At 40.4% G+C, this 12,733-nt stretch overlaps 1 protein-coding gene across 3 annotated transcripts in view; it reads left to right on the forward strand.

The window, feature by feature from the left end:
• LOC129248902 (regulating synaptic membrane exocytosis protein 2) overlaps positions 1–12,733 on the forward strand; it is a 168,792-nt gene that overhangs the window by 4,406 nt on the left and 151,653 nt on the right. For all 3 annotated transcript variants that reach the window (XM_054888516.1, XM_054888520.1, XM_054888527.1), the window contains exons 2-6: positions 2,215–2,419; positions 8,469–8,591; positions 8,817–9,155; positions 9,229–9,365; positions 9,477–10,010. In XM_054888516.1, the coding sequence (XP_054744491.1) occupies positions 2,215–2,419; positions 8,469–8,591; positions 8,817–9,155; positions 9,229–9,365; positions 9,477–10,010 (1,338 nt within the window). The remainder of the gene's footprint in view (positions 1–2,214; positions 2,420–8,468; positions 8,592–8,816; positions 9,156–9,228; positions 9,366–9,476; positions 10,011–12,733) is intronic.

Raw genomic sequence — 12,733 nt, forward strand, 5'->3', positions numbered from 1 at the left:
GGTTATCAGGATCTTCACATTCTCTATGACATGCGCAGCTGTCACCGTTTAACAGGTTCGAGAAGTGTTCCCTCCATAATTTAAGATTGCTCTGTACGTCAGTCACCAGATCGCCGTGTTTGTTCTTACAGGACACCGCCCCGGTCTTAAAACCTTCTGTATGCCGCCGAACTTTCTGGTAAAATTTTCGGGCGTTGTTCCTGTTGGCCAGCATCTCAAGCTCTGCGCACTCACGTATTTCGGCCTCTCGTTTCTTCTCTCGGATAATACGTGTCTCTTTCTTTTTTAGCTCTCTGTAGCGGTCCACATGGCTCGCGTTGCGCCCGATCGCAGCGTGGCTCTATAGGCGGCATCCTTTCTTTCAGCGGCAGCATGACATTCCTCGTCGTACCAATTGTTGTTTTTTCGGGCTCGCCGGTATCCGATTTTTTCTTCGGCGGCGGTACGTAGGGAACGAGAAATGTTGTTCCATTGCTCGTGCATGTCGGTTTGTTGGGCAGTGGTCTCTGAGAGCAGGAGTGAGAGTCGAGTGGCGAATCTTCTGGCTGTCTGTTGTGATTGCAGCATTTCGATGTTGAACATTCTTTGCGTAGGTAGATGTATGTTTTTTGCTGCACAGAGGCGGGTGCGCAGTTTGGCTGCAACAAGGTAATGATCCGAGTCGATGTTGGGTTCTCGGATCGTACGTACATCTAATACACTAGAAGCGTGTCTTCCATCTATCACAACATGATCGATCTGGTTTCGCGTTTTTCGATCAGGAGACAGCCAGGTAGCTTGGTGTATCTTATTATGCTGGAATCTGGTGCTGCAGACTACCATGTTTCGGGCCCCGGCGAAGTCGATCAGCCTCTGTCCGTTACCGGATGTTTCGTTGTACAGGCTGAATTTTCCGACTGTGGGACCAAAAATTCCCTCCTTGCCCACCCTGGAGTTGAAGTCGCCAAGCACGATTTTTATGTCGTGGCGGGGGCAGCGCTCATAGGAACGTTCCAAGCGCTCATAGAAGGAATCTTTGGTCGCATTGGAGAAAGACGCTCTTCCGCCGGGGCGTGGGCGCAAATTAGCGAGATGTTAAAAAATCGCGCTTTGATGCGGATTATTGCGAGACGCCCGTCCACCGGAGTGAACGACAGTACTTGGCAACGAAGTCTCTCTCCCACAACAAATCCGACACCTAATTTGCGCTCCTTTACATGGCAGCTGTAGTAGACGTCGCAAGGTCCTATGATTTTCTTTTCTTGCCCCGTCCATCGCATCTCTTGGATGGCAGTGATGTCAGCCTTACTCTCACGAGGACATCAACCAGCCGGGCAGAGGCACCTTCCCTATTAAGGGTCCGGATATTCCAGGTGCATGCCCTCAAATCGTATTCCTTATTTCGGTTGCAGGGGTCGTCATCAGTGTTGGAAGTTCTCATCCGAGGCTTTGTTGATGTTTTCATTGTGGGGGGCCTTTTAAGTGGCGAGTCCCAAACCCAGCACACAACCAGCTATCCTGGAATGCTTCGCCTTCTCACGTTAGCTCACTCCCGAACGGGTGTTCGGAAGCTACCCAGAGGATACGGGGGCTAATCCCGGGAGTTGTTAGCTGCTTGAACCATATGCAGAAGAATCGTCCTGGCCACTCTCAAGTGAATGGCGATCAGTAACTTTCCCCACTTGCGTGGACTTCTACATATGGAACCATCCTCCTTACAGACTGAGCTATCCCCTGAATAAATTGGTGACTTATGCGTGCGAAATCTGCAGCAAAAGTAATAAAACTGGAAACTTTCATGATGTAAAATGCGAAATAAAGGACAGTGAGCAGCAAATAAAGGACAGCAAGATGAGATTAAAGTTCTTTAGGTCCATACTAATGTTTCTCTCAGAAGAGGATTAAGACACATTCTCAATATTTTTAAAATACGGCACAATTTTTTTTGGGTTTTCAGTGCTCTATAGCCAAAGACAAATTTCTTTTAGTTAATCTGAGTGCCCAAGCAGTTAGATTGATTATAGTAATCGGACTGCGATAAACTTTTATGTGTAACCACAATTTTTTCATTCATGTTGCATACTTCATCTTTCAAAATTATTTCACTGCTCAAATAAAACCCCACAATGGAGCTAAATAAAAATTTACTAATAGTTCATAAATTTGTATACATAAATTTTATAATTTCTTACTTCACTTTAAATGCAATATTTTTTAATTTATTTTAAATTTTAGACGTAAACAAGATGAGGTCGTCTCGCTAGAAATGCAAATACGTCAACGCTCAGAGGAGCAAAAGAAATCGGGCATCGAATTGGGTGCAATATGCCACATTTGCCTTCAGACGAAATTCGCCGATGGAATCGGGCACATTTGCCATTACTGCAACATTGTGTGCTGTGCGCGATGTGGCGGAAAAGTGACACTTCGCAGCAATAAGGTAAGTAGCTGGAGCACTGAGTGGCTGAACAATTAATACCTTGACACTGACGATGAATGAGTGAAACTTTGAAATGACAGCCGAAAGTTACTAAACAAAATTACATAAGCGACAATAAAGCGTTAATGCACATACGACCACTTACCTATTTACATATACTGTATGTATGTATTTATATGCATTCAAGAATGTTTGTAGGCTTTTGTTTTTGTACTACCTATGCAATAAGGTGCTGCTGAAAAGTTTCAAAAATAGGATTTAAGTTTGACATCTTTTGCTGACAAATTTTGTTACGAAATTTTTGGACCGAGTGCATATGAATAAGTACGTATCTGTGGGCATGCATAAATATGTAACTTGGCCCGAAAATCTTGAAACGACGAAAGTCAGCATGCATGTACGTATGTATGTATCCTGTATATGGACACAATTTTAATTTTTGATTTCACCTTTTCAAATAAAAGTTTGGCCAAAACGGAGACAAGAGCGGTTTAGTATTCAAAAGAAGAGCTTTAAGATTAGTTTTGTATTTGAAAGTGGTATAATAAGTTCCCATACACTAACCCTCTGACAAGCGATCATCTCCTATAAGCGGAAATGTTCTTTGGGGCGACCCTGTTGCATACTTAGTCTTGAGCCGCCAGTCTTGAAGTTAGCCACTCGACGTTATGCAATTCCCATCTTTTGGGAATTTGTGTGGGAAAATGGATTTCAGATCAAAATTGTAGAGCAGTGTAATTCAGCTCCCTTTGTATTACTATGAATGAGTTGCGAGAATTTTCGAGTATCCAAATCTGAATTCTTTCTAGGATAGGCATGCATTTAGTGTGATTGTGTTGCTACTAGCCCGAAATTCGGAATAGATATCTATGATTTTGAGGTTGGAAGAGACTTCGATTAGCCAGCAAATAGCATTAACACCGATAATAATGCCAGTACTGAAATCGAACGAAGACTCTGTTGTGCTCACAAGTACTACTCCGGACTAAGTGGCAACTGAGTAGTGAAGTTCTCTCTCGACAAACAAAACTAACACTTTATTAGGATTTCACGTAAATTTCAAAGTATTTAGTTAGAATTTTAAGGGCACATGGTTTTATAGACCATTAAACTTTAGTATAATAAAGTGCAAGTTGGACTAAGTAGTGGACTGAGTAGTGAAGTCCTCTCTCGATGAAGAAAACTAACACTTTGTGAGACTCTCATTATGCTCGTCCTATCGCATTGCGCAGAAGCTTAGACGATGATGCGATATGCGATATGAGGCATCCCTTGGGGTCTTTGAGAGAAAGATTTTGCGGAATATTTTTAGTTCTTTGCACGTTGGCAATGGCGTGTATCGTAGAAGTATGAGCTTTACGACGACATAGACATAGCGCAGAGAATAAAGATCCAGCAGCTCCGTTGGTTGGGTTATATTGTCCTAGTGAATACAAACGTTTCGGCTCTGATAGTACTCGATGCGATACCAGTTGGTAGTAGTAGAGGAAATGGAAGGCTTCCTATGTATTTAATATATATTCCGAGTATGGAAAAAATCGGTCCATAAAGAAGACTTTTCAGAAGTCATCCATCAAAGCGTTACACAGCGGGCCTGACTCAGATTTACTTATAGGCGGCATTGGAGGCGAGGTATTTCTAGTCAATTGTAAATTTTTTTGATTTCCCAGATGTAGCAAAGTGCACCAGGTTAAAGCTAGCATTTTCCACTAAATAGCGCCATGCATTGTTAAGAGTTTTTGTTTTACAAAAATTACACAGACCTTGCACCACATCCTAACCTGCTACACTTGACCAAACAGCGAGTAAGCGGCCAAATAAAAGAATTAACAGTTGGCACCAAAAATCAATGAGATTAGCGAGAAGATGCGAGGCATCAAACGCATTGTGTCGAAGGCTCGACGCCACACACAGGCAATAGCGGAGATTTATGGCAATGGTAGAACAGCGTTGCGAGACTTCTCTTCCACAAGCGAGAAGTTGTACTTTTGTCGCCAAAAATACTGCAAAAAATTCCATTGCACATGAAAATATGAATGTATCTGATCGAACCTAATTTAAGAAATCAAGGCTGACCCTGGATGTCTTAAAATGGTACAATAAAAAGTAAGCAGCAAAAATTTAGTGCCGGCAATAGCTGTCATAATACTGTGACCGCCACTATTCGTATGATTACACATGCACACACACACACATTCACATGAAATAGTTGCCAAGTGACATTACAAGTACGTACGCAACTTTAGCTCGCATAGCTTGTGGGTTGTCGTCTGTTTGTGAGCGCTCTGCTATCTCCGGCTTTTGTCTTACCGAAAAGTAGCAACTCTTGCATGCACACAAGTATATATGAACTAGATTTTAACTTAATTTATGTTTTTGACACAACATGCGTGATTCCAAGATGTCTTTCGAATGTGGCTCATGACAGCGTATGATAGGCGATTTGGCTATTGTCGCACTGCAGGCGTTCAAAAACATTAGCCGAGTTAAGAAAAATTAGCTGAAAAAATGCATGTACGTTTGCATGTGTGTGTAAAGATGCGCGGAATTTCGGTGGCACCAGAAAAACATAATACATAGAGGCATGTCCATACGTACGTACATAAATACATAGCTTGGGGTAAGTCTAGCCATTCGCTGCATAGCGCGTGAGTAATATTAGATACGCAGCCCATAAATGAGTACCAATGGCACATAATATGTGCATATTTATATTTATATACGCAATCAACATTCAACAACTCAGAATGTCACCCATTCCATAGGTCAATGCAAACTCAAAGGCGACACATTGACTGTCCTCTCAAATTACTTCACACCAAGCATTGCAATTTTTTAAGCTTTTCGCAGTCACTTTTTTTTCTGCTGTTTGTTATTGTTGTAAAATTTTTGGCTGTGGTTATTTAAATTGCCTGCAGTTTTCATTAGTAGCTACCAATATTTACTACAACAGAGATTGATCAAATTGGTTTGCCAAAACACACTAGGTCCTTAAGATTTCCAATTCAAAACTATGATACTTTAACTATTCAAATTTTTTTCTCCGGTTTATTTAATTTTTGTAGAAATAAAAGAGTTCTCGTTGCTATTAAATTACTGAAAAACTGCTAAATGAGTCTGAATAAATTTTTTTTATTTATTACTTAAGGGATCAAAGGCCCAAAAAAATTATTATATGATTTTCAATAGTTTGTTTGATTTTTTTGCTATTCAGTTTCTTTACAAAAATAAAAACAAATCATTAATACATCATGTTTCGACTTGGCTTTAGCACAATTTCAGCAAAAAAAATTATAATTGTAAAAGATATCGCTGTTTGTGTGGTGCCCGTTTCTCCAGAAGTCCTTTGAGGTGATCATCACAAGTCCTTGGAGATAAAATCAACTGGTCAAGAGAAATTAGTTTTATTAATAGACAATCTTGTGTCTGATCGAAATTTTTTTTCAAATTAACAATATGGCGGCCTCAGGAAATATGTTTCAGATTTTTCGGAAAGAAACGACAATTAATTGTTAAAAAAAAATCGCCTATGCTGACCACGGGCGTTGTGCCCTGTGATTAAACCCACCAGTACTCTGAGGTCCTTTCTGCTGAGTTTTAGGAAAAAGGTCGCTATTTTCTTGTTTGGTTCTTTCACAAAGCACTTGGTTACTCTGCACGTGTTCAATCCAGGCTAACACCCACTATGGGGAGACCTCATGAAGTCGTCAATCCATAGTTGACTCGATGTGGAATTGCCACCTAGCAAGTGTTCAGGGCCTAGTGGCATACTTGCAGAGCCTTCATTAGCCAATTTATCAGCTAACTCGTTCCCTGTAATACCACAATGTCCAGGCATCCAAATAAGACTAACTTCGAAGAGTAGCGCGGGTTAGCAAGGGCTTTCAGTGCAGCTTCACTGTCACTACAAATTCCAATACTGCTACATTGCCACTTTTTCTCAATTAGCCAGTATGCCTCATTCAAGATGGCATAGACTTCCGTAAGGAATACCGCGGCCATCTGTCCTGTGGCATAGGAGTACTTAGTGTATTCGTCTAAGTACCATCCAGATCCCATACCATCACTGGTTTTGGATCCGTCGGTGTAGAAAGTGTGCTGATATCCCGTTAGTAGATTCTCTGGACTTAACCATTGATCTCTAGCTGCAATCAAAACATTATACTTCCTACCAAAGCTAACGACAGGCACCCGATTGTCCACTGGCATCGAGAGCAGTGTGTACCGCTCCGACAACTGGTGGTATATCTGACTGCTTTCTTCATTTCCCGAAACTTCGTTTATCTGGAGCCTGTACGCTGCCTTCATCGCCTCTTTTTCAGTTTGAAGATCTAGAGGTTGCAAGTTCAGAATGGCATTAAGAGCATCACGAGATGTCATACTCATGGCACCTGTGATACCCAAGCACACACTTCTCTGTAGCCTGTTTAGGGGTATTACTCTGGAATTATATTTCCTACAAGTTTGCACCAACAAACAAGCGCCAAAAAGTAGGCAGTGTAATTTCTTACTAGAAATTAGCAACCACAAGTAAAAACTCAGGAAAAATATCCTAAAGTGGTTCTAAGATATACATATATCTCTCGGCCGACGTAGCCGAATGGGTTGGGGCGTGACTACCGTTCAGAATTCACAGAGAGAACGTATGTTTGAATCTCGGTGAAACACCTAAATTAAGAAAAACATTTTTCTAATAGCGGTCGCCCCTCGGCAGACTATGGCAAAACTCCGAGTGTATTTCTGCTATGAAAAAGCTCCTCACAAAAATATCTGCCGTTCGGAGTCGGCTTGTATTTGTAGGTCTCTCCATTTGAGGAACAACATCAAGACACACACCACAAATAGGAGGAGGAGCTTTGCCATTGCCTGCCGAGGGGCGACCGCTAATGGAAAAAAAAATTGTCTATCATTTGGTGTTTCATGCTGGAGGATGCGAGTCCGTATACTTACGAATAGTAATCACGCAACAACTCATTCGACCACGTCGGCCGTCATTATTCGTAATACCTGAGCTTTTTTACTATTATACTCAAAATATAGTTTCAAAAATGTCTGACGTTTTACCTCTAAAGCCATCGCCCTATTCAAGTAAGTGCCCAATAATGAAGCTACCTTCAGCAATGAACCTGTAAAATAACCTCGTGGGGTTCTCCAAAGTCACTCATCTACTAGAAACCCCAGCCTGGGAAGCCAAGACTGAACGAACCATTCGTAACAGACTGCCTCAAAAGCTAAAAAAATATGTTGACACTTTCTGCTCTAGGTAGACGTAACTTAGACGCGTGTCATGTGTCCCAAATGATTTTAAATCATTAATTTTTTACCAAAATTAATTTCCTTACATATCGCGATTTTATTTTTTTTTAATATTATCTATTAGATACCCGAAAACGAACTTTAGTTAATAAAAAAATCATTATCTGGTGGATGCCAGGACTTAAGTGAGGATAGGGGAGTGAGGACCAAATTCGGTGCAATTCAGACATCGATACATTTTATCAAAAAATTTTACACGAAATGCCAATCGAAGTGTTGGGAAAAGACGGGTGAGCTCAGAGCTACAGCAGTCTTCGTGATAAAAATGTGTAATGAGAATCAAGTTCAAGAACTAAGTTAATCGTGCCATTGACACTGGAGACGAGACTCTTGTGATATGGCTGCCAAAGCTACAATTCACTCATGCATTACAGAAACATCCAGTAACTTCAAAGGTCAACATGGATATGATTTGACGTTCACGCTTTTGATTCACTAGCTAATAAAAAGTTCTGTAGCTTCAGTGAACTCATTAAGAATCAACTTAGCTAATCCTACCTGATCGATTTATGAGAATTGGCAGGCAAAATGAATTTTTTCATACTCAACATAAACTTCTTTAGCGCGATTACCATTAAATAAATAGGGGATTTATCGTAACGAAAACTTGGAAAACTAAAGGACATATCTTTTAGAAAGCCTTGACTGACTTGACAGCCAACTAGCTTTTCCTACCATTGATTTCATTAAAAAAAAACACTAAATTGTATTCTTCCATTTCTTTCCTTTGCAGGTGATTTGGGTCTGTATACTCTGCCGCAAAAAACAAGAATTACTTTCAAAGACTGGGCAATGGATGAACAAGGGTCAGCAACAGGATAGTTTCCTGCGACGCATTGAGCCTGATGGCAGTAGTGTAAGTGCATTGTGGAGCCTTACAAGGCGAATGCGGTGGTTGTTTAGTCATATTTGTTGAGCCCTTGAGCCAGAAATTCGATCATAATGATAGGCTCGAGAGGTGTTGCCTTACTTTTGCCACACTTTTTGCCTTTTGACAAGTCTGATAACTCAAGCGCCGCATAACAATCAGATAATATTACATATATTATATTTTAACCGCCAACTCGTTTTATTTTTCTAGGATATCTCGCAGCAGGCCATTGTGGATCCGCACGATACGCTCGACAAGCGCCCGAAGTTGGAGCGAACGCGTAGCGCTGCCGAAAAAGAGAATCTGCCAATGCAACGGGCAGGCAGCGTGCTGCGGCGTCAATACTCACAACAGGAGGCGCCCACAAATCGGCGCATGTCGACAACCGACAGTGGTGTGGATGTTAGTCCCGGCCAACAGCGTCAAAGGCCCATGAATCAACAGCAGCCAATGCAACAACAATATGGAACACAAAGTGGGCAACAAGTTGGAGGAGGAGGAGGAGGAGGGCAACGCTCATATCCGGAGGATGATCCGCGCTATTACAAGGTATTTGGATGAATATGTTTTTCATATAAAAATATTATTTCTAAAAAAATCATTTTTTTCTCGCTTTGTGAAGGGTGAATTGGACGGCCTGATGCGGCAACATCCACATCTCGCACATCCTAGCCAACTGCAAAAGCAGCAGCAGCAACAGCAGCAGCAAAGCTATCAGCAGCAGCAGCAGCAGCAGTCACATCTGCAGCAACAACAACAGCAACAGCCGCTAGCACAGAAAGCGCAATATCAGCATCAACAACAGCAAAAGCAACATCAGCAGCTGCAGCAACACCAACAGCAACAGCATCATGGGCAACAGCAGCGTGCTTTGCCACCACATCAGCAGCACCTGCAACATCAGCAACAGCAGTCGCAGCATTCACAACACCACCAAGCACAGCCGCAACCGTTGCGCCCGCAAATGCAGCCACATCACCAGCTGTCGGCACAAACGGCCGGCGGCATGGCGCAGCAACAGCATCAGCAACAGCATCAGCAGCATCAGCAACACCAGCAACACCAGCAGCTTCAACAGCATCAGCATCAACAACAACAACAGCAACGGCTTCCACATCAACACTCCTATAATCCACAAACGGCACAGCTGTCCGCGCCCTCCATGGGCGGCGGATCTTATCAGAAGCCAGCGCCAATATCGCGTAATCTCACGATTAGCGGTGGTCATGCCATGGATACTGCAACTTACCCTCAAGCACAACAACAACAACAACAACAACAGCGACGACCAATAGTCGGCGGCCAATATGGCCCGCCACAGCAGCGCTCGTTTAGCAGCTCTGAGGAGGAGATCCAAGCGCATATGTTGGCGCCACAATCGGCTGAATACGACTACGACGGTGAGTTTGCTCGTTTTGTTCGATTTGTATCCAGTTATACAGTTATCTATGTATCTTAACCTCTACCAAAATACACTTTCCAAACTTTTTGTTTTCGAAACATTTGTGACTATTCCTCTTGCTCGCACACACTTTACTTGAGTACTTAATTAACGTGCATTTAAGTTAATTTTGCTAAAAATCCATATTTCCACATAATAATTGAAAACATGCGAAAGGACACGCGCGTGTCTTTTTGGCGAAATATTTGAAACAAATTGCAGAAATTCTAAATTCGATTCAAGAAAATTCACAAACTCTCTGCCATAAGCCCGAAAATACGACTCATTGGTTTGTTGTCTCTTTCGTTGAAAGTAACCGCTACGCTTAACACGATTAATGTCATCTAATATAAAATATTTTCTTTTAAGATGATTTTTCATAACTTCAGCTCTTTAATTTTATATTTTAACTTTGAATAATATCTTTTTTTTTGTTGTTTTATAATAAAAAGTAATACACTTTTATACTCACACAGTTGCATTTAGGTATGAGAGTATTTATGTAAATAGTTGTATTTAAATTAAGATATTTCAAGGATTAGCGTATTTTCGTATTTTATAGACACAAATTAGTCACTCTACAGTAATATAAAACTACTAGTAAAATATGATTGCAACTGCCGCACAAACACACAGATTGAATTATTTTAGTATGACGCCGTAAGCCTTCACATTATTCATATTTGTTCTAAAATATTATTGAAAATAGTTTATAATGGTTTTGTATGTAGTTAGGATGTATGTGCGCTCATTTGCTGCAAGAGTGTCATAACCAAAACGAAAAAGAAAAACCAACACAAATACATACACAAATACAAAATGGTGAAGCCGTTCTTTTTTCAAATTTTCGATTTTTGAGTTATGACGTAGATCCAACAAAAGGGTGATATGGTAACGGCCAGATTGATTTGCTGTGCGCACCTAATTACTTAATTATAATTATTTAGTATACCGAAGAATCGAACCAGCTCCTCAGGAGGGAAGAATTGTAGGTATTCCTTCTAGTAGGTGACGAGCCCAGGATTCTGTGTCTCCTGTGGCCTAATGCCTCACAGTTGGTGATTAAGTGTTCCATAGACTCCTCTTTATCGCAGCAGAACCTGCATAAACTTGAACTAGATAATCCTATTATGTTGAAGTGTTTATTATAGGCAAAGTGACCTGTAAGTGCTCCACAGAGTAATCTGAGGCCCTTTTTATCTGGGGTTAGAGTAGATTTTCCTCAGTTGGCATTGAAATTCAAAAACTGTTTGGAGTGGAATGCTTGAAAACATTTTACTAATGCATTGGCCAATATATTATATAAATCATGGCCAATATAATAGCAACGCGAGGTTTTGGCCAGTTTTGACTAATTTCTTAAATTCTTTTTAATTTTTTATAAAAATATAATTCATTTCACAAAAATCTATTTTATAAAGGTGAATGTCTATACGTTGTCCGCGCATCACTACGAAACGACAACACCAAATGACGTAAAAATTTATATACATTAATATTTTCACCCAATGAAGGTTATAGGCTTGTTTTTATGACGAAACTCCCTTCCCACAGCCCCCAGCCCCGCCACTACTCTCATTCGTCACTAATAATCGAATATTTGCTTAAATTTAGTTTTTTCTATTTCCCACTATTTATAGGTAGCACACTCTAGACTTCATAATCCGCATAAGCTGTTCAACTATGACCCAAATACAAAGTTCAAAAACGGTTTGAGATAGAAAATTAATAAAAATAATTTTGCTTGATATTTTTCTGATTGGTTGTTTTGATTTTATTCAACGAGGCATAGCAACGGAGGCCGGGTATTGTAATAAATATTATGGTTATTAATAAAAAATTATTTTCTATGAAATTATTGTTTGTAATTCTTTTATATACATATCCTAAATCTCTCAAAACTACTCCTACGCGAGCGGCGCCGCGGGTTAAATCTAGTATCATATTAATCAAACCTTCAACTCGGTATAGGATTTATAAAAATTCGGTAAACTATCAACAGTTTGAAATTCTTGAAATTCTCTTAGTGTTTAAGTGGCTTAAAACCTGGGTTAGTTTTTGATAATTTTTTCCTTGGATTCTTCAGCATTTTCTTCAAATAACGAAAGAGGGCAACTAGATTTCTACATGGAGATTTAAGAAAAATATAAAATAAAAGAGTTGTTGTTATTGTAGCAAATAATAAGTGTGCATGGAGTGCTGCTGAGTGACAATCCTTGGCCGGATATAAATTAGATTCATTCCAGTGGCGTAGAAACGACTGTCGTGACAACGTGAGAAAAATCACAGAAGTCAAAACTTTTCAAAACCTCAAGTTTCTATTATATTGGCCATGGGTGTATAAGTGCTATCCAGAAAAAAGCTGTTTATACAAATAAGTACCACTAAATATCAAATGATAGAAAAGGTTTGATTCTAATAGCGCCAAGCAATGGTAAATATCCGAGTTATTTCTGCCTTGAAAAAGCTCCTCGTAAAAAACCATCTGCCGTTCGGAGTCGGCTTAAAACTGTACGTTCGTCCATATGTGGAACAAAATCACTACGCACGCCACAAATAGGAGAAGGGCCGGCCAAACACCTAATAAAGAGTGTAAGCGCCAATTGCATATAGCCTATGCTCTGAAAGTACCGGGAATGCTTAAATAAAACAAAACAGAGTTAAATTGCAGGCAAAATTATTTTAT

This window comes from Anastrepha obliqua, chromosome 1, assembly GCF_027943255.1.
Source record: "Anastrepha obliqua isolate idAnaObli1 chromosome 1, idAnaObli1_1.0, whole genome shotgun sequence".
Classification (NCBI taxonomy): Eukaryota; Metazoa; Arthropoda; class Insecta; order Diptera; family Tephritidae; genus Anastrepha; species Anastrepha obliqua.